Below are 25,008 nucleotides of genomic sequence, written 5' to 3'. Positions count from 1 at the left end.
AGGCTGTATCCTTGGGGTGGCGTCTGGGAATGGGGAAGGCAAACGGAACGCACATTCCTAGGACGTGGGAGGAGATGGGGAGCCTCCAATTGCCTGGGTCCAGCTCAAGTGTCAACCAGTGGTCATGTCTTCTCGATGACTTCCCCCAATACCATCAATGAGTGGGAAGGTTTAATTCCCTTGATGTAGGACTTGCTATGTCAGGATCCAAAGTTGCTCAGGAGGGGAACTCTCTGTTCACACAAGAACATCCAGGGGGAACCGGGATACCTGTTTATGGACAAAAGAAGGCTCTGGACTGAAGTTAGGTGGTTCCCTGAGCAGAGGATGGCTCCAAAGAGAATTACTAAGTGCTCATGTAAGGAGCAATGAGGAGCAGACCACAGGAGAATGCTACCCTGGGAGATGTAGGGACTGCCACATCAGTGGAGGGCGATGAAGCTGACCTTGTGAGACTGGGAGGAAACTCATACCCCACAAGGGGGAACTTGGGGCAAAAGGACCCTTCCTGAAGCCACTGTAATGGACACTGGGGAATCAGTTCTTGTTCCAGATCACCAGGCCTTTGAACTACTGGGTTTTGTCCGCTGCTTATTTGTGGTGATGGATTTTCTTTTCTTTTAATCAAACCTTGCGCAACATTTGGACTAACTTACAGGGTTGTCTGGTGAAGAAACCTCCCCAAGTCTTTGCTATGATTTTGATTGAAGCTAAGTCTCTCAGGGGCACATTCTGTTGGTTCTAGGGTTGTACTATGACACAATTTTCTCCAGGTGTGAAATCATTGCTTTATAACCCTCCTGATAGATCCGTGAACAGGCAGGATTAGTGTGTGAGTCACCTCAAATATCATGTGAATCCCTTCTTGTCCCCAAGTCCCTGTGTTTAGAGTAATTTAGGAGAGGGAGGAGCTTCCTGGGAAAGTCTTGTGTTTAGCGTTGACCATCTGCCAATGATTTCCTTCCCAGTGTTGAATTGGGAGATTAGGTGGTGGTTTATCAGAAAGTATAGCAGGAAAAACTTATCATTGCTAAGACCTCAGATATTAACTAACTGCAAGTTTCTGGCTAGAAGGTAAGCTCTGATTCGTTGGTTTTGTATTTTCTAAAAGAGTTACATGCCATGCAAAAAACAGACCACTGAAGAACTGAGATCCCTGCTCTCCTGGAGTTATGGAGAGGGAGGTCCCGCAGGTGAAGGCTCAGAGCCTGGGCTGTGGTGACAGGTGACCCACGTTAGAGTCCCTGCTCTGCTCCTGGTTACCTGTGTGGTCTTGGCAAGTTATTTAACTCCCACCTTCGGATTGCTTCCTTGGTTAATTTTCATCTTAGTTCTATTAGTTTTTCAGTAAATTATCTTGGATTTTCTAGGTAGGTAATCCTATATTCTACAACTTGTGATATTTTTGCCTCTTCCTTTCTAATATTCATAGTAGAAATACCTGTCTCTTGTTTCATTGCATTGCTTAGACTTATCAGAACGATGTTGAATACTAACAGTGACAATGGACTTCTATATCATACTCCTGGTCTTAATGGGGATGTTTGAAATGCTTCATATTAAGTGTGATGATTACTGTGTGTTCTGGCAGACATCGTTTGTCAGCTTAAGAAAGTTTCCTGGTGCTTTTTAAAAACCATGAATGGATGTCAGATTTTATCCTTTTCTTGGCATCTATTGAGTCAAAATGACCATATGGCTTTTCTTCTTTAATCTGTTAAGATAATGCATTTCATTAATAGTTTACCTATTAACTAATTAACTATTTTTGTATTTTGAATCATCCTTAAATTCCTCAGATAAACTCTAATTAATGCATTTTTCTTTTCCATATTAAAGGACTTGATTTGATTGTATTTTATTTTGTTGTTATTCGTGCTGTCGAGTCAATCCCCATCCTAGCGACTCTGTGTACAGAGTCTGTAGAGAGTCTGTGAAGAGTACAGACTGCCGGGTCTTTCCGCGCCACTCTCTCACCTTCTGGTGCTCTATCAGACAATGCTCCGCTGCTCTTCACAGCGTCTTCATGGACCATTTATTCGGAAATGGGTGGGCAGGTCCTTCTTCTTAGTCTGTCTTAGTCTGGAAGCACCACTAAAGCCTGTCCACCGTGGGTGACCCTGTTGGTATTTGAAACACCTAGAGCACAGCTTTCAGCATCACAGCAATACCCAGCCGCCACAGTATGACAACCCACAGACGGGTGGTCCAGTTCCCTGACTGGAAAACGAACCTGGGCTGTAGCAGTGAGAGAACAGAATCCACCACTTCTTTTAAAAATCTAAGCTTATAAGTGATATTTATGTATCATCTTCTGTGCGCTGTCTTGATCAGGTTTTGTGAATATCATTTTTAATTATCTGTGTTGATTCGAAGGAACAGGCTGAGAGAGGAGGACATGCTGAAGGAGCTCCAGCTCTCCCTGTGGGTCGTCCTGCTGCTTGCCTGTGGCTTCCTCTACCAGCTCACCCTGAAGTCCAGCTGCCTCTTCTCCTGCCTGCCTCCTTCCAAGGCCCTGCAGGATCCAGAAGCCCTCCTGGGCCAGGGACGCAGCATCGTGTTTCTGGAGACCTCGGAGAGAATGGAGCCATCCCCGCTGGTCTCCTGTGCTGTGGAGTCAGCTGCCAGGATTTACCCTGAGCAGCCTGTGGTGTTCCTTATGAAGGGTCTCAACGATTCCACACAGCTGCCCCCAAACTCCACTGCCTCGGCCTTTTCCCTCCTCTCAGCGATAGACAATGTTTTCCTCTTCCCTTTGGATATGAAAAGGCTGTTTGAAGACACGCCATTGTCTTCATGGTACGCTCAAGTAAGTGCTCAGAGAATCTTAGAATGTCAGTGTTGGGAGGGACCATAGAAAATGAATCCAACCTACTCATTTGATAGATGGGTAAACAGGGTAAGGACTCAGTGTTGGAGATGAGACTAGAACCCAGATCCTTTGACTCTTGCCTGCCTTCTTTCTACCATGTTGAGTCCTGATTCAAGTAAACAGGAGAGATTGACATCAGGCTTATCTGTAGCCTGATGTCTTTTGTTTCCAGCCTTATTTCTTAAGATCTAGGTTATTTTTGAGACCATTTTTTTCTTTTCATTCTTTAGAGGGCAGGCAGGGTATGGAGTGGGCAGCTCTTTTTTTTTTTTTTTATTGGTGAAGAAGAATGGCACTGAGCTAACATTCGTTGCCAATCTTCCTCTTTTTTTTTTCTCCCCAAAGCCCTAGTATGTATGTTGTATATCTTAGTTGTAAGTCCTTCTAGTTCTTCTATGTGGGATGCCGCCACGTCATGGCTTGATGAGCAGTGTGTAGGTCCACGCCCAGGATCCAAACTGGTGAACTCTGGGCTGCAGAAGCAGAGGGTGTGAACTTGACTGCTACACCATGGCATCAGCCCTGAGACTATTTTTTTTTTTTTAAAGATTTTATTTTTTCCTTTTTCTCCCCAAAGCCCCTCCAGTACATAGTTGTATATTCTTCGATGTGGGTCCTTCTAGTTGTGGCATGTGGGACGCTGCCTCAGCGTGGTTTGATAAGCAGTGTCATGTCCGCACCCAGGATTTGAACCAACGAAACACTGGGCCGCCTGCAGCAGAGCGCGCGAACTTAACCGCTCGGCCACGGGGCCAGCCCCAGCCCTGAGACTATTTTTAATGGAATGAGTCTCTATTCCAGGTGTACAGAACATCTATTTTGTCAGTTTAAACTGACAATTTTAAACCCATCTATGCTGGACTATTTTGCACCTGAACGGGCACTAGGCAATATTTAACTTGAAAATGATGTAAATAGAAAATTCATGAAGGATCAGGTGGAGTGTTGCTATGTGAGATTGGGTTATGTTAAGATATGATCAAGAAACTCCTGGAGCTCTTAGGAATTTTGCAATCTTCATCTTGGTAACATCGCATAATAAGGAAATAATATTTCAATTACATATTTCTCTCACAGAGGACCCACAACAAGGTAAAACTTAAGGAAGTAATAGCCCAAGCACTCAACGATTCCATAATGTGGGCTTTAAGCATGGCTTCTTATAAAGACTACCACACAATATGGAATTAAATACTCTTACATTATAACGTAATTAGAATTATTTTAGCTATGCAACCCTGGCCCCTGCCACATCTATATGGAAAAAAAAGACCTGAAGAAAATACACAACACGCAGTGCTAGTAGGTGTTTCAGGGTGACTGGATTAGAAGTGAATTTAGTGATGAGAATATGTTAATTTTATAAATAAAATTATTAAAAAAATAAAAAGTAATTTTAAAATTGACATCAAAATAATACCATTTGCTTGCCATGTAAAGTCCTGTCTAAGTTCTAATCACAGGCTGGACCAAATGCCAGCAAACTCTTTCTCTGTAAGGGGCCGGATGGTAAATATTTTAGGCTTTGCAGGCCAAGAGGCAAAATTGAGGCCATTAGGAAGGCACATGTATTAGTTTCCTGGGGCTGCTGTAACAAATCACCACAAACTTAGTGACCTAAAACCACAGAAAGTTGTTCTCTCACAGTTATGGACGCCAGAAGTCCCAAATCAGTCTCACGGGGAGCAGATAGCAAGGTGCTGGCAGAGCCCCATTCCCCAGGGAGGCTCTGGGGCAGAGTCTCCACTCCCTGCCTCCACTTTTACCTCCCCCTTTCCTCTGTGTGTGTGTGTGTGTGTGTGTGAACTTTCCTTCTGCCTCTCTTTCTCTCTCTCTTTTTTTTTGCTGAGGAAGATTTGCTCTGAGCTAACATCTGTGCCAATCTCCCTCTACTTTGTATGTGGGATGCCTCCACAGCATGGCTGATGAGTGGAGTAGGTCCACACCCAGGATCTGGCCTCTGGAACCTGGGCTGCCGATACAGAGCGTGCAGAACTTTAACTACTCGGCCACAGCTGGTCCCTGTCTCTCTCTTTAAAGGACACTTGTGATAGCATTTATGGCCCATCAGGATAATCTCCCAATCTCAACATCCTTAATTTAATCACATTTGCAAAGACCCTTTTTCCAGAGGTAACATTTACAGGTTCCAGGACTTAGGACCTGGTATTTTTGAGTGGCCATTATTCAGTCCACTACCATATTTATATATAAAAAGGATAGCTGTGGTCCCATCCTGCCTCATTCACTTGGGGACCAGGCAGGCTGTCCTGGGTGGAGGACACACTTGCATCTAGTTGCTGTCAACTGGAGACATTTTCTGGACTAAGCGACAGCCTGAGTGTGTGTGTGTTGGCGGCAGTGGTCAGTTTTGCTCTTGGCCCTGTTTCATTTCTAGATCCTAGTGTGCCCATCTCTTCTCTGAAGAGCCTGAAATCTCAAATTGGGACCCGTCAGGAGGAGGTGGAGTGACCTGCCGGGTGGAGATTTCACCTGCAGTTGTCAGCAAGGGTTCCCAGCAAATAGGTGGTGACCAGTGTGGCTCTGGGCAGCGGCAGAGCAGGCCGAGGGCCAGGGGGGCAGGCGCTGGCAGTGAAGAGGGACCGGGTGGAGGGGACATGCAGGCTGGGTCCCTGTGGCTCTCAGTGCTAGCCTGCTAGACGGCGCTCTAGGACTGCACAGGAACAGGCGTGTGCTGGCTCCAGGCCTGGTTTCCCGCACGCCTGGGCTACATTAACTTTACCTGCACTGGGTTTTGCTCCTTGGAAAAAGAAATCTCTACTCAAATTGTTTTGGGAGATGTTGCACACCGCATCCTTTTCTCACAGACTAATCACGCACATGAGGAGACGGTAGGCTCTGTGTAGTTCTGAACTAAAGAAACTTTAATTTGATTCAACCCAGGATTTTCCAAATTTATTTGAGCATGGAACCCTCTTTCAGCATGACATAAATATTTCCTTGGAGCTAATGTTCTGTGGAGCACAGTTTGATTTGCTCTGAGCTGTGCCTCATTTTGGGTCTTAGGAACAAGGTGGGCCCTGGGACACAGAATGTCTGCCCCATCCGAGCCTGCAGGGACCACATCAGGCCATGTATCCACAGCGGTCACACCAGCATACCCTTGGGGGGCTGGGCTGTGGCATGCTCTGCCCCATTGAGGCCACCTCAGGATAGCTGGGGACCAGCTGTTAGGGATGACCCAATGTGCCATCACCTGCTGGTGACCCCTGGGTTTGCTGCACTGGTTTGGCAACTGTAGGCCTTGAAGATGCCCAGGGAGGAGTACTGTGGGGTGCTGAGGGGATGAGCATCCAGACCCTAATCCCCTTTCTGGTGCTCCACCCCATGGGGTCTCTTGTATTTTAGGTTGATGGTAGCTCAATGCCCATATCAAGCCGGGCTCCCTCCTCCTCTGATTCTATGTGGCTTTTGATATCCTTCATCTCTGGGTCTGTTCATTAACAATTACCAATTGACCAAATAATCAACTTTACTTATTTTTACCAAAACCTTGTTTCTTTTGAATGATTGGATCTCTGGAGCCAGACTGCCTGGGTTCAAATCCATCCTCTTCCTCTCTTACCTTGGACAAATTATTCAACTTCTTAGTCCTTTTAGTTTTTCACTTGAAAAATGGGATTAATCATAATACTGATCTTTGAGGATTTGCGTAGCTTATAAAGAGCTTGGAACAGTTTTTCATAAAATTTAGCTATTATTTTTTATGAGGTTTTCAGCAATTGTATGCAGCACGATGATGTTAACAACTCGTGGGAAGGTTCCTACAAAGTATTAGTTGACCTGCTCTCATTTGGCTTCATCGCAGAATTTTAAAGAATGTTCATTTTGTGATAAGCCAAGGATTGTTGTTTAATCTTTTAATCAACCTATTTCAATTCAGAAAAATCTATTTTGCTTTCTGTATTCAAAATTTTAGCATCCCACTTGGGAACAATGCCATTTTCTAATGATTTATTTTTATTCTTTTAAAAGTCATTTTCTGTTTTGCTCACATTTTAGCATCTGCAGCCATCCTTGACTCCTCTCTCCCACTCCACGTCCCGCCCATCAAAATCTGGACGGGCTTTGTCTTTATCGTGTACCCAGCATCTGACCACTTCTCTCACCTCCTCTATCATCCTCCTTCTCCACCGTAATCTCTTGCCTGGATTATTTCAACAGCCTCCTAACTTGCTTCTCTGCTTCTGCCATGGCCACCTCCCAACCACCCTCCCCCACCCACCATCTGTTTTCCACACAGTGGCCAGTGTGACCCTTTTAAGACTAATTCAGATCACATCACTCCTTTCTTTTGAGCCTTACAAATCATTTCGGTCTTCACCCCAGCCTACGTGATCTGCCCTCCCTCCCCACCCCAGCCCTCTCTGATCTCATCTCCCATCCCTCTCCCGTCACCACTCCGTTTTGGCCACATTGCCTCCTTCCCGTTCCTGTAAAGAGTGAGCGTGCTTCTGTCTCAGGGCCCTTGAACTGGCTGTTCCCTCTACCTAGAACCCACTTCTCTAAGATGTCAGCAGTGTTCACCCACCCACTTCACTCAAGTTTCTGCTGGAACTCAAGATAAGATAGAGCTCTACCTCGCTACCTTAATAGCCCCTTCACTCAACTTTTTTCCCGTCATATCCCTTATGAACACCCAATATAATATATTATATACTTATTTGTTTATGGACTATCTCTTCCCAGTTGGAATTTTGTCTGTTTGTTCACTGCTGTGTCCTTAGTAATTATAATAGAGCTTGGCACATAGTAAGCAGCCCCTCAATGAACGTTATTAAAGAAATTAATTAGTGAACAAAGGCATGCATGCATGCATTTTAAGATTCTTTTACCAATTTCTCAAAGAGCATACATATTGACCCATTCTATAGTTTCCTAGCTTATTTTTCTTTATAGTTTTTAGCATTTTTAGGATATTAAGAGTTCTTTCTTCAGAGTTTCATGTTTGTGGTTAATGTATACCCTGCTGAAAATGACTCACACAGTTCATTGTGAAATCCCCCCGGGGTTCTTCTTTCCCCTTCCATTGCTTTAATTATTTTTATTATATTTTTAACAATTTCATGAAATCTTTAAAAGCTGCTAAAACCTTCCCATCGATACTGATTGCTATAAACTTTTTACTTAAAGGCAACTTTTTTGGGTGGAGGTGAGTTTGGTAAATTTGCAAAATTCGGCATTCGGGAGGCTGGCTTGCTTCCTCCTCCCCAGCTACCCTGGGGCTGCCCTCGGCTGTGAGCGCCTCCCTCTGCCCCTGCTGCTGGCGGCTGATTTGCACTTGCTCCTGCAGGTCAACAGCAGTACAGAGAGACACTGGCTCTACGTCAGCTCAGATGCGTGCCGCCTGGCGGTCATCTGGAAGTACGGCGGCGTCTACATGGACACCGACGTCATCTCCATCAGGCCCATCCCTGACGAGAACTTTTTGGCTGCGCAGTCTTCTAAGATCTCTAGTAACGGGGTGTTTGGATTCCTCCCCCGCCACCCCTTCCTGTGGGGGTGCATGGAAAACTTTGTTGAACACTACAATTCAGCCATTTGGGGCCACCAGGGTCCCCATTTGATGACGAGGATGTTGAGAGTATGGTGCAAACTCGGAGACTTCCAAGAGGTGAGCGACCTCAGGTGTTTGAACCTGTCCTTCTTACACCCCCAAAGATTTTACCCCATCCCCTTTCGACAGTGGAGGCGCTACTATGAAGTCTGGGACACAGACCCGAGCTTCAACGACTCCTACGCCCTGCATCTGTGGAACTACATGAACAAGGAAGGGAGGACCGTGGTTCAAGGAAGCAACACGCTGGCGGAGAATCTCTACCGGAAGCACTGTCCCAGGACGCACAGGGTCCTGATTCAAGGCTCAGAGGGGTCGGTCACCCAGGAGCTGGGTCCAGGTGATACGTAGAGCCGAGGCTGGGTTGCTCCTGCTACGTCGTGGAACTGGGCAATTTCTGGAGTGCCAGGCTCTCACTGGATCTCCACTTCCCCAGGGGTGTGGGGGTTTACTCACGATATCAGTTAGGATTAGCTTTCTCTGTCTATAATAGAAAAGTCCCAAAGACCATTGGTATATAACATATGGAGGTTTATTTCTCTCTCATGTAGAAGAAGTCTGAAGGCAGGCAATTCAGGGCAGGTGTGGTCACTACAGTGCTCAGGGATCTAGGCTTCTTGCATCTTTCTGTTTATCATCCTTCATGTCCACAGCCCGTGGTCCATATGGCTGCTTGATCTCCAGCCCTTCATGTCTGCATTTCAGGCAGCAGGATGAAAGAAGGAGGAAGGGAATACCTCCTCTGTTTTATGAAGACTTCCTGCACCTACCATACAGCACTTCCCTTTACATCTCACTGGTCAGAATGTAGCTGCAAGAGAGGCTGGGAAGTTTAAGGAGGAAGAAGAAATGGGGTGTTGGGATAGGCAGCTACATGTTACATTTACTTCTGCAAGATTAATTCCAGCACCTGTTAGAGAACTGACTGAGGAAAAAAGAGACTTGATTTCTAGTACTGATTTTGACAGTCATTAATGCATTCAGTCAATAAATATTACTTGAGCCTCTTCTGTGTGCCAAGTGCTAACTTAAGAGCTGAACATACAGCTGGATCAAGCAGACAAGGTCCTGTCTTAGTTCTGGCTGCAATAACAAAGTACCATAGACCAGGTGGCTTATAAACAACAGAAATTTATTTCTCACAGTTGTGGACGCTGGAAGTCCAACATTAGGCTGCCATGATGGTCTTATTCTAGTGAGGATCCTCTGCTGGGTGACAGCACACTTCTTGTTGAATCTTCTTATGGTGAAAGGAGTCAGGGGAGCTCTCTAGGGTCCCTTTTATAGGAGAACTAATCCCACACGTAACGGCTCCACCCTCATGACCTAATTTCCTTCCCAAAGACCCTGCCTCCTAGTATCATCACATCAAGAGTTAGGATTTCAACACGGGGAGTTTTGGGGACACAAACATTCAGTCCATTGCAGGTCTCTAGTACTTATATTCTGTGACTGTCCACATCCCCCTGGGATAGTCTCCTCCCCTCCTCAGGGGGTCTGCTATTCCCTACCACACCCCAACTGGCTCAAAAAAACAAATTACAAATTCAAAAATTTAAAAACTGCTGCCCCTTTTACAGTCACATAAAACTTCACCTCCTCTTTCCAGGAGGTATGGGAATTAATATTTCTTCTACAAATACTCATCAGCCAAGATTTTCTAGAACTTTCCTTTTGGTAGTTTGCTTTATGGGAAAAAATAGTTTATATTTTTTTCCAAATATAAAATTATGATGCTTTTTCAAGCTATAGCCACCCATCCCCTTTCATTCTGGTATTTCCCCCTTTGAGAATCACTGCTCTGACAGTCTTTGTAAAAATACTCACAAATCATGTCTCCTGCCCCAGCTTTATTTATTCCCAGCTGCTGGCTCTGGATTCTTAGCTATCTGACACCACAGTTAGGTTTTGAGGCCTGCTGCTACTCCCCATGGCTGCCCTCTGAGTTGTGTCACCAGAAACCCTGCTGGTTTTCAGCTCTCCAATGGTCTCCCCAGGGGAGCATTCCTAGGGCTAGCCCTCTCGAGGAGGGGTAGGGTCCCACACACTGGATCTCATTTCCCCATCTGGAGAACGCACGACAAGGGGTTCTCCAACTAACGTTCCCAACCCCTAGGGTCCTGAAGCATTTGGTTAGAAATATTTCAATATTTCAAAAGTGTATCAACTGTTTCATGATGGGAGCAACTAGGTCAACCTGAATGTCCCATTTCTATGTGCTGGGCTGTGATTATATGAATTCAGTATTGATAATTTGACATTTATAGGGAGCTTTAACTGTCAGCAAAATGTTTTTGATTAATAAAATATAGGAAATAATGATGCATTAATTAATAAATGTAGTTTATTTAGTAGAAAAGAATACTCAAAACACGGCGATGAGGGGGGATTGGGCAAAGTAAGGAGCAGAGGTGGTAGAAGGATGGGATTTCTGGGGCTCTGGATGAGCCTGGATTCCTTCTGGCCTTTTGTGTGTCTGGGCCGCTTGTTTATGTCATGATACATTTTGAAAATAGGCCATGCTGGTGTTTCCCCCATATTAATTTTTTTCAAATCCTGCATTCCTTCTTTGACTTTCAAACTAACAAGATTTTACGGAGAAAAAAATTGGCTATAGAGTGTTTCATTGTAGGGTATGTCATAAACTATTTGAATCAATACCCAACTGGTGGAAATTTAAGTTGATTCTAATTTTAATAGTACATGTAATGCTGTAGCAAAAGTCCTGGTTACCACATTTTTGAAGACTTTAGGTTTTGATATGTGCTGCCAAATTGTTTTAAAAAAGGCTATTTGAAATTGCCCATTTCCCATCCTTCACCAATGCCAAAAATCTATTTAATTTTGACCAATATAATAGTTTAAAAAGTGTATCTCATTGTCATGTTAATTTTGGTGGGGTTGAGTGTTTCACATGTTTAATTGGTAATTTATATTTTCTTTCTTTCTTTCTTTTTTTTTTTTTTGAGGAAGGTTAGCCCTGAACTAACATCTGCCGCCAATCCTTCTCTTTTTGCTGAGGAAGCCTGGCCCTGAGCTAACATCATTCCCATCTTCCTCTACTTTATATGTGGACGCCTGCCACAGCATGGCTTGATGAGAACGGTGCATACATCCGCACCTGGGATCCGAACTGGTGAACCCTGGGCCACTGAAGCAGAACGTGTGAACTTAACCACTGTGCCCCCCGGTGGCCCCTATATTTTCTTATTCTGTGAATTGCCCAGTACCTTTTGTCCACTTTTCTGATGGGTTGTTTTTCTATTTCTTGATTTGTAACCACTTTTTCTGTACCAAGGACACAAACGTTTCATTATTTTGTTGCAGTTTTGCAGTCTGTCCTAGCCCGCCAGGCCTTGGGTTTGTTTCCAGACCGAGAGAGCAGGTCCTGGTTCTGCTGACTCTGCGTTTTCATTTTGCAGGTGAGGAGATCGTTTTCCTGAGAAACATCTCTTCTTTAAGTGCACAGACTTCCTCGGAAGTGAGTTTTTCAGGGACTGGGCTAGAGCGTAGGCTCTGCTTACAGAAGAGGTCCCCCATCAGCTCCAGCCTTTTTTTTTTTAAAGATTGGCACCTGAGCTAACGTCTGTTGCCAATCTTCTTTGTTTTCTTCTTCTTTTCCCCAAGTCCCTGCCCGCCCCAGTACACAGTTGTGTATTCTAGTTGTAGGTCCTTCTGGTTGTGCTATGTGGGACGCCACCTCAGCATGGCCTGATGAGCGGTGCCATGTCCGTGCCCAGGATCCAAACCAGCAAAACCCTGGGCCGCTGCAGCTGAGCACACGAACTTAACTACTTGGCCCCGGGGCCGGCCCCCAGCCCATTTTTTGATATGTGAGAGGGCAAGCCTTCTTCTGTTGCCAGATCCTCAGATTTTTCCAAAGAAACCAGCAAAACGGATTTTTATGTAAAATCCCCCTCTGCCTATATGCCTATGTATACATCAAAGCTGTGAAAACCCAACAATATACCCTTGACCTAACCTCACCTCAGGGACCGTTAGTGGCCAGCATCCTAGCCCTGGGGGACCTGTCTGTACACCTCAGATGCCCTTCAGGAAAGTGGGATCCGGAGCTGGCTTCCAAGGTGTGATGCCAGCAGTTGACAGCAGAGGGCACTCCTGCTGTGGGCTGCCTAGAGTCCCGAGTCCACCTCTAGTCAGCAGACATGTCTCACTGTTTCCTGATAGTCCCTAAATGTAGGAGGGAGACCAGCCGTGCCGGGCCTGTGCTGGGTCAGAGAGCAAGGGTCTGGCCCTGGCCTGAGGGAGGGGTGAGGGGCTACGGGGCAAGATGGAAACTGCAGGTATTGGGAAGTCACCCTCCTGCCCTCCCACCCAATAGATTCTGCCCAGACGCTTAGGGCGAAAGGACTGTCTCCTGGACTAGCCATCTAGGGCCAGTCTCCTTTGGCCTGTTCCTGTGTTACGGGCTAGATGCCTGCCCCCATTGGTGCCAAATCTTGTGTGTGCTGTAGCAGAGGTGGCGCAGCACAGGGTGACAGCTTCCCAGTGTCCTCCAAAAACGCTTGGTATCCTCGGGCCCTAGAACAGAGCCTGGTGCATAGAAGGCACTCTGCAAGCCTTGGCTGTATTGCAAGTTGAATTGCGGCCCAGAAAGGGAGGGTGTGAGGGCTCTGCCCATAGGAGGTCTTGGTCAGCCGAAGATGGAGTCGTTCGCTTTTGGCATTAGCAACAAGGTGGGTGCAGGTCAAGTCCACTTTCTCACAACCACCCCGGAAAGAGGGCACCCCATTTACATATGGGGAAATTGAGGTGAGTGGAAATGACACAGATAAACACATACGGGTCCCTCAGAGCTGCTTTCTGTACACTTCAGGGACACGGTGGGAAGAGAGCTGACGAGCGCATGCTCCAAGCCCCCACAGCTTTCACACTTGACTGAGCTCTAGAGGACACCCCACTGACAGCCGGGCCCCAGGCTGAGCCTGGAGATGCTTTAGCTAATTTGGTTCTCATAATGACCCTGCTAGGTACAGTTTCTTTTTCCCATTTTACGGAGAGGTTAAGTGACTTTCCCAGGGTTACACAGCTTGGGAATGTGGAATGTAAATGTGTCTTTGACTCCAAAACTTGGACTCTTCTCTCCCTTCCAGTGGGCAGCAGGAACCCCTGGAGTGAAAAGGGTGCCCTGACCAGGAGAGGAGAGGGGGAACAAGGTTCCCCATCAGGGTGGATGCTCACAGACATCCTTACTTGATCCTGGTTACTGTCCCAGCCACTTTTATTTTAAATTTTAAAAATTGTGGAAAAATATACATACCATAAAATTTACCACGTCAACCATTTTCAAGTGTACAATTCAGTGGCATTAAATACATTCGCATTGTTGTACAACCAATACCCCTAGCTATCTCTGGGAACTTTTCACCATCCCAAATTGAAACTCTGTATCCCTTAAACAATAACTCTCTATTCCCTAAACCAGCTCTCCCACTCCTCCCACCCCCAGCCCCAGGGTAAACACTATTATACTTTCTGGAACATCTCTATGAATTTGACTATTCTAGGTACCTTGTATAAGTGGAATCATATAATATTTGCCCTTTTGTGTCTGGTTTACTTTACTTAGTGTAATATTTTCAAGGTTTCTTCATGTTGTAGCATGCATGCATCAGAATTTCATTCCTTTTTAAGGCTGAGTAATATTCTTTTGTATGTATGCACCACATTTTTTTTATCCATTCAGATGTTGATGGACACTTAGGTTGGGGTGTTTCCACCTTTTGGCTATTGTGAATAATGCTGTTATGAACATGTGTGTACAGACATGTGTTTGAGTCCCTGCTTTCAGTTCCTTTGAGAATATACCCAGAAATGGAATTGCTGGATCATATGGTAATTCTATGTTTAAGTTTGTGTGGAATCACCACTCTCTTTTCCACAGCAGCTGTACCATTTTATATTCCCACCAGCAATGCACAGTTTCTCCACATCCTTGCCATCACTTGTTCCCATACGCTTTTGCTTTGGCTGCCCCAAGATACAGAGTTTGGCAGATTGAGGCTGGGGTGGGAGGAAGACCTTAAAAAAATTTCCCAGAAATCTGAATCTAATGAAAGCCTTGACTGGCTATAGGAAGGGATCAGGGACTGATTATCAGGGAAGAATTCTCTGGTCCTGGGTTTCACAGCTGGATCCACAGGGCAAGCCAGAAGGTTAGGGGGTCGGAGGGTGGTTACCATTTGACCAGGCCTGGGACTCACCCAAAGGACTAGCTCTGGCTGGGTTGGAAACCAAGAATCTCCGTTCAGTTTAAGGCAGGTGGGCTGGGCTGTCTGCCTGGGAGGCTGCAGCTTCCCCAGCTTTCAGCAGGCCAGCGGCTGAACTGCGGGCAGTGTGTTTGTGTGTGTGTGTGTGTGTGTGTGTGTGTGTGTGTCTAGACAGAACCACGTCCAGCCTCCCTGGGCTCCACGCGGCCCGGCCTGTCAGCAAGGCCTGGGAGCCATTCACTTGGATCCTAGGTTTTCCTAACGGATTAAACGTGGCATTCCCTCCTCCTCCCTCCGTAACAGACCTAAAAATAGCTCCTCCCAGGGGGCTGGGGAGAGGCTCCACCCTCGCCGGGGCGGGGTGGACCGGCTCTCGTCGGGGCGGGAGGCGTCGGAGACCCCAGGCCGAGCCGCGGGCGGTGAGGGGTCCCCTTGCCCGTACCCAGGGCGGCAGCGCCGGGGGGCCGGCCGGCCTGCTCCCCGCGCCCGCGGCGTCCGGGTGCCCGAGGCTGGGAAGCATCCCCGGGCCGCGCGGCGGGGCGGGTTCCGGGAAGGGCTGTGGCGGCGCGGGGCGCTGGGGCGAGCCGGGAGGCCGGGCCGGGCGAGAGGGGGGCACCTCCGGACCTCTGCCGCCTCCCGGCTCCGGACCCCCAGGTGAGCCGGGCCGCTGGGAAACTATGCCAGGAATTCGGCCCGGGAGGGGCGCGGGCGGGCGGTGCGAGGGCCCCTGGATCGGGCCACGGGCGCGGGGGTTAAACATTAGCGGCTCCAGCCCGGGAGTTGCGGCCGCCGCGCCCCGGCTCGGCCTCCAGACGCGCCGCTTCCCGCGCCCCGGCTCGGCCCTGCGCCGCGGCTCCTTGGCCCGCTCTGGAGCGGGGTACCCCGGGAGGGGAGCAGCACTGGCTGAACCCCAGGTCTGGGCTTCGCTGGGAAGACAGCCCTGGATTTCTACTTGCTGAAAAAAGTAAAATGATTTGGGGGCTTGATGCTTTGAGTTCTGCAGGTAAAGGGGGATCTTTTGCTAACAAGATGGTTTAAAAAGCAAACACATTGGCATCCCGTTTCTTCTCCTTGTACTCCTGGGCTGGAGTTTGGGGGGAGGCAGCAATGGTGTTTTCCCCAGGTACAAGTTCACGGGAGACTTGCTGTGCACAGGACAAGGGGCCAGAAGGCGGGCAGAGGTGCGGGTCTGGAGGGCTGGGCAGGGGCTGCCATCCAGCCAGCGCTCCTAAGGGCCGGGCTGTCTGCACCTGCCTTATCTCCTGGAGTTTGATTTCTAGCAGGACTTTTGAGAGTGGTGAGTGTGAGGTGCTCTGTCTGTGGCCTCTTACACTCGTGTCTGCAGACAGCTGGCGGGGGGAGTGTCATCCTTCTTGGTCACAGTGCCTAACACCTCCTCCTGGAGCTGAGGACCCTCCAGTGAGAACAACTCCACCTAGAGAAGGCTAGTCCTCCAGTCAAGTGGTTGAGAAGTGGTCTTTTGTCTGTCTTGTCAGCACCCAGGGTCTGGAGACATCTCCCTCATATGGAAATGTTTTTGGACACCATCCACCTTGATAAAATGATCCCGTGAAGTTATATGCTTCTGGTTGCGAACAGAAACCTGAATTCACTTGTGGAGCATAACCGGGTCCTGCCACAGAGCTGGAATTTGGTGAAAAGGCTTGCTGTTCAGCTGAAACTGACAGGAGTGGGGAACGGCACAGTTTGGTGGGCTCTTGTGAACCTCCTTGTGGGCCCCTTGCAGCAAGGGCAGTCCTGGTTAGCAGGGTTAACCGCCTGCCGTGCCACTTGTCCCTGGCCTTGCACCTGTAGCGAGGATTTTGTGAGATTCTGATGGCTCAGGCACTAGAGATGGAGAAACTCTACCAAGAGGCAATGGCTCCTCCAGAGGAAAGAAAACGCCAGAATATTCTAAGCTGGTTTTGTTTGAGATGTGAAAAGTGGTGTTGGTCTTTGACCGTCCTGCACCTGGGAGGATCGGTCCTGTCAGTATGTAGTCTCCTTCTCTAAAGTACTCCTGAGCGATGTCGATCAAATTCCTGCTCCCAGTTTTTTATTTTGAAGAAAATCCTCTTGTAGCAAAAACTTAGAATAGGTTCCTGACAAAACCGTGGACGATTTCTTTTAAAAATATCTCCTTAAGGTTGCTAGGAATGGAGGCCAGCTGTCGGGGTGGAGTGTCTCTCTCTCTTGATACTTGATGGTTCTGGGAGTGCGTGAAGGCAAGAGTGGAGAGGGGGACTTCTTTCTTTGGAAAACAACAGAATCAGAGAACAAAGCTAAGGTCTGTGACGGGCGCGCTCCGGAAGAGCTCCTGGGTCACTCACCTCCGTTGGGGTCTCTAGCGCTCTCTTGACTACCATGTGTGCACAGCCTGTTTGCAAACTATGTGCAGGTTTCCTTGGCAGCCACCACAATTAGCACTAATGACACGCCTGAGCTCCCGGGGCAGGTCCCGCTGCCTTTGGCTCAGAGCCAGGGCGGGCTGGTAAATGATTGCCTGGCAGCCACCTCAGAAGCCTGGCTCCTCCAAGTGCTCCTCTTGGCTGCATTCTTGAGGAAGCAGCAGAGACAGTAAGGTGGCAGCAGCGGTGGTATAGACTAGCTGCCAAGTTACATTAAATCAGAATTTTATTTAAAAAAATCAGCTCTTTGGTTGATTTTGTGGAAGTTATCTTTAACAGATCATAGGTGGGCAGCTTTCAGTACCATAAAGTCTCGGGGAATTGTTTCACAGTGGATGGCTGCCTTGTGAGGTGGTGAACACCTCATGGCCAGGGGTATGCAAAGCAAGGGTGGTAGACGGGCTTTCGTTCTTGGCTGTGGGACTGTCCAGGTAGAAACCATCTCTGTGACAATGAAGTGAGTTTGGAATGCTGGCATAAATACCATTCTTTTGTGTCCCACTAATTGTGACATTGGTTTAGGATTGGGAAGTTTCCGAGGACTCCATCAAAACATCTAGAGATGGTTAACACAGCTTCAGGTTTCCTGATGACAGAGAGTCAATTCTGCCTTGTGTTTCTATTCCCAGATGTGGGAGAAGCAGTCTGCTGATAATTCGGTCTGGAGAGAGCGTGGTGTTCCTGCCCCCGGGGGTGTGGTCTCCAGGTAACCCGCAGCACTCTCCTTTGGCTTTGTCTTCAAAACTGAGTCGCATTTGGCTAAGCTCTGCCAACATACAGGGAGAATTAGGGTTTCCAGTGCCGACCCTCTTGTGATTTGCTGTCAGCTCTTTCAGTCCTTGAAGTTTAGTCAAGAAATCTCAGGTACTGTAATTTCAGTAATGGGAAATAATCTATGTATCGTCATCATCATCATTAGGAGGTAGTTTGGCATAATTTGAAAGCTTTGGTGTCAGACAGAACTTGATTGAATCTTGGCTTCTTTACGTGGTAGCTGAGTGAGTTGGGGCAGGTTCCTTAGCTTTTCTGAGCCTCAGTTTCTACATTTGTCAGATGAGGCAAATCGTAGCTACATACAAAGCCAGAAATAGCACTTTCACAGCCTGGCACAGTGCCTGGCACACAGATACTTAGTAAACGATGGCTGCTATCGTCATCATCATCATCTTCAAATTCCCACAGTTCTGCTCACCTTTTGATGTCCGAGCCCTGGGCCTTCTGAGAATTGGCCCCTTGGGGTTCTAGTAGAAGACAGCAGGGATACTTTTGGGGTTCAGTGAGTCCTCATGAACTCAGAGCCCTAATTCAGAATTGCGTATAACTGGGAGTCGGGCTGCCATCCTCAGTGCTATCAGAGTGTGCTCAGAGTGTAAACGTGCGGGTTTCAGAGCTGCTCAGGAAGCAAGCTCGACACTGCAGCCAGGTCCTCACAGGGGATGTGGGCGCTGGGGCTCCTCGCGAATCGGCCTGAGCCGACCCCCGAGGGCTCCCACGCTCCAAGCTTTCGTTAGTGGCCAGTGGGATTGAGCTATGGACACAGATGGTCAACAACCCAGCATTTTACTAAGGCTGAATGGCATTTCTCTCCAGCGAGTCCAAATTAAGGACTCCTAACTCATTCGTACTCTTTATCCTAATTCTCACTGGTCCATAGCCTCATTTCTCCAAGACCCCAAGAAGGTAGACTTTTGAGGCAATATTCTAAGATTTTGACAAACCTGCTCAGTTCAGTAGCAGTCTGGGCTGCAGGTAATATGCTAGGAGTGGAAATACAACAGATAGGTATAAGCCGTGGTCTCAGCCCTTGTGGAGCTCAGGGCTGGGGGAGTCGGTGGGAGAAGGGAGACAGAAACATCCTGGTGTGGCCCTCCTTGGTGCTCCCACAGCACCCGGCCTGGCTCCTACCCCGGCACTTACCACTCTGTAGGGTCATTTCTGTCTTTGTGGAGAACAAACTCTGGAGCCAGATGCCACCACTTACTGGTTGTGTGACTTGGCTCTCCTCGTTCACCTCGAAGCTTCTTCATCTGCCTACTGGGCTGTGGTGAGAATTAGATGGGGTGATACACGTAAAGCCTCCTGACTGTGTGTGGAGTACACAGTGCCAGACTGTTAACTGTTTTTATTAACAATGGCAGGGACAGTTGCCTGGGTCACCGTCAATTCTGAGTGCCAATCATGGTGCCTGGCACTTAGTAGGGGCTCAGGACTCATTTGTTGATGGGATGGATGGATGAATGTTGCACAGCTGCCCCAACCTCGACCAGAGTGTGGTGAGGGCGACCAGAGGAGTGCGTGCCTGTGCTCTGGGAGCCTAGGGGAGGGGCAGGGAGTTCTGATTGTGGGCCTGGGAGGGATTTATGGGGGCAATCATGTATGAGCAAGGCCTTGGAGCACGCATTCCCCTGCAGTAGGAGCAGAAGGAGGTGGTGGAGGGCCATCTCTACCAAGAGGCAGCATGCACAGTGGGGAAGAGCTCGGATTCTGTCACCCGGCTGTGTGGGTTTGGATCCTGCCTCCTGCACCTGAGGCAAGCTTCTTCACTTCCTTGTGGGTTAGATAATAATAGTCTCTCCTCAGCGCCGGCCTGGTGGCGCAGTGATAAAGTTTGCACATTCTGCTTCTTGGCGGCCCAGGGTTTGCCGGTTCGAATCCCGGGTGCGGACATGGCACCACTTGGTATGCCATGCTGTGGTAGGCGTCCCACATATAAAGTAGAGGAAGATGGGCACAGATATTAGCTCAGGGCCAGGTTTCCTCAGCAAAAAGAGGAGGACTGGCAGTAGTTAGCTCAGGGCTAATCTTCCTCAAAAAAAAAATAAAAGTATCTCCTCCAGAGGTGTTGTGAGGAGTACATGAGTTACTCGTTATAAAGTGCTTAAAGACAGGGCCTATAAATAAATAGTTCAGAGATATGAAAGTATGGACAGCGAGGAATATGGTTAAGTGAGAGACGCAGCTAGAGAGGTAGTTTGGAAACAGTTCTTAGAGGTCTTTGAATACCTTCTTAATGAATTTGGAATTAGCCCATAAGAACACATAAAATCCATTCCCATATGGCTGAAGCTCAGTGGCGGCTGCCGCTTTTAAACAGGGCATGGACTCCCCATTTTGCCACAATCCCCAACACTCCCTACCCCACACTCCCTCCTGCAGTGCTCCTGAATCCGTAAGTCTGGGGATCTGCATTTCTAACAAGTTCCCAGTTGATGCTGATGCTGCTGGTCCAGGCACCACACTGCCTAATTGTGTCTGGGACACTAAGATGGGGAATCAGTTGCCATTTGTCATCAATTTGTACTGTGGTTTCTCTTATAGCTGCTGTGTCCTGCATTTAACACACCTTCCTGGCCCTGGTGGAATTTGGATTTACAATTTCTGGCATAAACAGTGTTGGAAGGTTGGGTCTAAGTCCCAAGAGACATATGGGCCGGTGAGAAAGAGATTTGGGAGTGGCTGCGGCTCAGCCTAAAGCAGGACTGTGTAGCTGAAGCTGTGGTGTGTGTGAGCTCATCCCCAGGGAGAGCGTGCAGGGAGAGACGGGTCGTGGGTGAATGGCAGAATGACGCGGGGGCACTGGCACACCCTGCCTTGCAGGAAGGGAGAAAGGATAGTAACTGTTCAAGGAAGAGGATGGAGGGAGCATTCGGAGCAGAGGGAGGAGAGTGAGAGAGCTGCTGATGGAGCGTCCTTGGCCTTGTTGTTAGAGACAGGACTGTGGGCAAACATCTGAGGCCAAAGTTTTAATAGTTAAACAGTGAGTTGTCAGGTGAGCTCCGGGCTGTGGGAGCACAGGGAGCGGGTGTCCTGTTACCCCTGCCCACGGCATGCCTGGTAACCTGCTGTTGCTCCAAGGCACGGCTTGTTGTGACGATTGTCTCTGAGGCTCCGGGGACGTGGTTGCAGCTTGGAGCTGAGCATGGTGAGTATCACGTCGTTCACCTCCTCCTTTTTGATAATGCGACACTTTGAGTAGAATTGTGCTGATCTTCTCCTCATGGCCATGGAGGGCATGCTTGTGGTTGGATGGTTTTGTTTTTGGAGCACATGTTGGGAAAGAGTCTGAGAAAGGGAAGCGTGGTTGCTGAAACTGAAAAGGGAGGTCAGTGGCCTCCTGTGGGCAGTCTTCGAGGCCTGGCTGCGGGGTTTGGACTTGGTACTGTGACAACAAGAAGCCATGCTGAGCTCCTGTGTTGAGGGCAGACATGTGGTTAATACACCTCGGTAACCTGGGCTGACCCAGGTAGGCATCCTGTAAATGAGGGGGGAGTGAGTGAATGAATGAATGAGTTTGAGGGATAAGCGGTGATGAGCTGATCAAAGCAGAGTTTTAGGACAAATAGCCTCAAGAATCGTGCTGGGTGGTTCAAAGTCCACAAGCTTTGGCGCCAGATGCACCTCCGGTTGTCCTTCAACGCTGACCTCCCTACCTGGGGCAAGCCACTTCCCCTCTCCACACATCAGTTTCCTTGTCGGTAAAATGAAAGAGTGGTACCTGTTTGTAGGTTTGTGTTTGGTTTGTGTCTGGCGCAGAGGCTGGCACACCTTGCACTGTGGCCGGTATTGTTACTGAGGGCTTCCCTCGCTTCTCCTTGGGTTCTTACAGCGCCCCAGGGGTAGGTGGGGGGGGTCCTATCATGGGTACCACAGCCTTTCATCCATGAGAGGCTTGGGGGGTGGAGCCTTTCCTGCAGGCCCTTCCCCTCTGCAGACCTGGCCCCACCGCTTCCTCAAGGCCTTTCTCCATCCTGAGGCCAAGGACCTTTCTCTCCTCTGATTTTCTATTGCACGTAAAAGTCAGAATCACGTAATCTAGAAAGAACTTGATTAAATAGGTCACATATACTTCTTGTTGCCCCAGTCGGATTCTGAGTTCCTCAAGAGCAGGAATTGTATTTTTTTCTTTAAAAAATTATAAAAGTAATAGATGATGATGCAGAGAACTTTGGATAGTCTAGAGAGGTGGAAAGGGGAAAATAAAAGTCCTCAAACCTCCATTCCCCCTTCCCAGAGGTAACCATAAACAGCTAACAGCTCGTTTATTTTTCTAGAAATAGTCTGTGCTTATGAAATAATACAGATAATGAATCATATAGGAATCTAAATTAGTATATTTTATTTAATTATGACTATATATGAATAACAAATACGGATCACTCATGTATGTGTATATATATGTATATATACCGTATATATGTATCATTATCATCATTGGTAAATGTAAGTCCTGTCTATCTGTCTGTCTGTCCATCTATCTATCCATCTCCTATCCATGCACTATCCGTCTATTCATTTATTTATCCCCGTTTCTCATTCCCATTTTCCTCATCCCTCATAGGTAACTATTCTAAAGTGAGATAGATATATATATTCAGATAGATATAGATATAGATGAGATATACATATCTCCTTTATTTTTGCAAATTATTACTAAATGTGACTATATTAATATTTCATTTAAACAGAAATGGAAGCATGTGTGTATGTATATGTGTATGTGTGGTCGTTATTCCATATCAGTACATGAAAAGTGACTTTGTTTTGAATAACTGTGTAGTATTTCATTGTATAGAGACGGTCTGTGTCATCCCCTACTGTACTTTGCCTTCTTGGACTTTGCTATTACAGACAACACTACAATGAGAATTTTTGCACAAGCACCTTTGCACACTTGTATGAGTTTATCTGTAGGATAAATTGTAATTTCTAGTAGTGGAATGTTCATTTTAAATTCCTGTTGCTCTTGTCAAATTACTCTCCAAAGAGAGAGAACAGTTTCTGTGTCTACCAAGAGAGGGGAGAGTAGAAGCTGAGTCTTTTGATAACAAACTGGAGCTCTTTTCTAAACCATTAGGTTTGAAAAAAAAAAAGACCATCATGGACTGGGCACAATCTGTGTGTAGGGTCGCAGGCGCTCTCCTAAGAGCACTACCCCCTGGCAGTGGCGGACATCAGTTCACTCACATCCCACTAGGGAGGACATAGTCACATGACCACACCTTATAGCCGAGGAAACTGGGAAATGTAGCCCACCACTATTCCACCCTGACCTTGTAATAATGGGAGGAGAGGATGGGCTGTGGTAGACGTTAGGCAGCTCTGCCACCCGAGGTGAGTTCTTGGACTTTATCCTGAGGTCAATGTCAGGCTGCAGAAGGACCTACTTATACATCTGACAGCTCCGCCCAACAAAGAGCTCGGGCAGGCACTCTTGCAGTGGACTGGGGCACAGAGATGTTCACTGAGGACCTACTATGTGCCAGACTCTATGCTGAGTGCTTCACCTGCCTCATTCCTAACCACAGGCTTGCAAAGTGGGCCCCGTGATCCCCAGTATACACAGGAGGCTTAAAGCTGTGAAGGGACTTGCCCAGGGCTGAGGTTCTGAGTCCACATCTGTGAGACTGGAAAGCCCACACCCTTGCTTGCTGGAGCTCTGGCTGTGTCAGGGCAGAGCAGCCTACTGCAGCTGTTGTTTAGTTCCCTTAGGCTCTTGCTGGCCACGTGTATGGTACATGCAGCCACACGCACCTTGCCTAACTTGGATTCACTTCTCATTTTCCAGGCCCTCTCTCAGCTCCTTTGTCTGCTGCCGTGGCCCTGGTGGCATCCTCCCTCGGTGATCAGCCCAGGGCTTCCCCTGCCCATGCAGTCCCCCGCAACCACTGCTGAGGGCCTCAGTGGCCCCCTCTTTGGGGCCTACATGCTCCCTACCTTCAAGTTCCAGCCTCGCCATGAAAGCATGGACTGGAGGCGTATTAGTGCCCTGGATGTGGACCGTGTGGCCCGGGAGCTGGACGTGGCCACCCTGCAGGAGAACATCACTGGCGTCACCTTCTGCAATTTGGACCGGGAGGCGTGCAGCCGCTGTGGGCAGCCTGTGGACCCAGCGCTGCTCAAGGTGCTGCGCTTGGCGCAGCTCATCATCGAGTACCTGCTGCACTGCCAGGATTGCCTGAGTGCCAGCGTGGCCCAGCTGGAGGCGCGGCTGCAGGCCAGCCTGGGCCAGCAGGAGCGTGGCCAGCAGGAACTGGGCCGCCAGGCTGACGAGCTCAAGGGTGTACGGGAGGAGAGCCGCCGGCGTCGCAAGATGATCAGCACCTTGCAGCAGCTGCTCCTGCAGACAGGCGCCCACAGCTACCACACGGTAAGGGATCTCTGCAGGGTGGGTTGTGGGAGGGCTTTGCACCCAGCCTCCAGGCCACCTGGGCAGCACCACTGCCGTGGGTCCCAAGGCCCTGTGGGCCATTTCACTGGTTAGGAGCAGATTTTAGAGACGCTGCTTGCGGTCAGAGAGCTCAAGGGTGTCTGACCAGGTTCTACAGTGTGTGTGTGATAATGAAATTATGCATTTGTGGCAGGTGTGTGTAGGAAGGATGTGTGTGCACAGAGTGTGTATGTGTTTATGGAGAGGGTGTGTGTCTAGCGTGTACCTGTGTGAAAGCATGGAGGGTATCTGTGTTTATGGATGGTGTGAATATGTGTGTGTCTAATCTGTGTATGTGAATGTTTGGAGGGTACATGTGTGTATGGTATGTGTGTATGTGTGGAGTGTGTGGTGTGTAATGTGTGCATGTGTGTAGAAGTGTGCATATAAAGGTTTATTTATGGTGTGGTGGTATGAATGGTGTATATGTGTCGAAGGGTTATGGAGGGCATACGTGTGTATGTATGAAAGGTTTGTGTGTGCATGTCGAGAGTGTGATATGTAAAGGGATGTGTAAGAGGGTGTATGTATGTGTGAAATCAGTGTGTGACAAGGGACTGGTGGAGCCAGGCCCATTCTGGAAAAGTGACTCCATTATTCAACTAAGTGACAGTTCATTCCCCACAGTGGCATTTGAGTATTTGCATGTATTTCCATAGAAAGTGTGGACTGGGGACAGTTGCCCTTTAATAAATTGTCGTGATGGCCAGGCC

General features: G+C 48.1%; 2 protein-coding genes across 8 annotated transcripts in view; both read left to right on the top strand.

The window, feature by feature from the left end:
• The first annotated feature begins 920 nt into the window (after nt 1-920).
• Nucleotides 921-14,111, top strand: A4GNT (alpha-1,4-N-acetylglucosaminyltransferase). 4 transcript variants are annotated; one of them, XM_070236843.1, is made up of 4 exons: nt 921-1,074; nt 2,377-2,809; nt 8,187-8,507; nt 11,424-14,111. In XM_070236843.1, the coding sequence occupies exons 1-4, from the start codon at nt 953-955 to the stop codon at nt 11,484-11,486; spliced, it is 939 nt and encodes a 312-aa protein (XP_070092944.1). In that variant the 5' UTR covers nt 921-952; the 3' UTR covers nt 11,487-14,111.
• Nucleotides 14,112-15,205: 1,094 nt separating this feature from the next.
• DZIP1L (DAZ interacting zinc finger protein 1 like) overlaps nt 15,206-25,008 on the top strand; it is a 42,481-nt gene continuing 32,678 nt past the window's right edge. Inside the window, exons 1-3 of one of the 4 annotated variants that reach the window (XM_070239096.1) lie at nt 15,456-15,683; nt 17,718-17,794; nt 23,654-24,235. In XM_070239096.1, the coding sequence (XP_070095197.1) occupies nt 23,735-24,235 (501 nt within the window). In that variant the 5' untranslated portion in view covers nt 15,456-15,683; nt 17,718-17,794; nt 23,654-23,734. Of the gene's footprint in view, nt 15,335-15,455; nt 15,684-17,717; nt 17,795-18,528; nt 21,011-23,653; nt 24,236-25,008 lie in introns of those variants that run through there. The other 3 variants (XM_023620994.2, XM_070239097.1, XM_005600947.4) reach the window with 3 other exon arrangements.

This window comes from Equus caballus, chromosome 16 (genome assembly GCF_041296265.1).
Source record: "Equus caballus isolate H_3958 breed thoroughbred chromosome 16, TB-T2T, whole genome shotgun sequence".
Taxonomy (NCBI): Eukaryota; Metazoa; Chordata; class Mammalia; order Perissodactyla; family Equidae; genus Equus; species Equus caballus.
The sequence above is the reverse complement of the archived record's forward strand: the minus strand, read 5'-3'. Positions and strand labels throughout refer to the sequence as shown.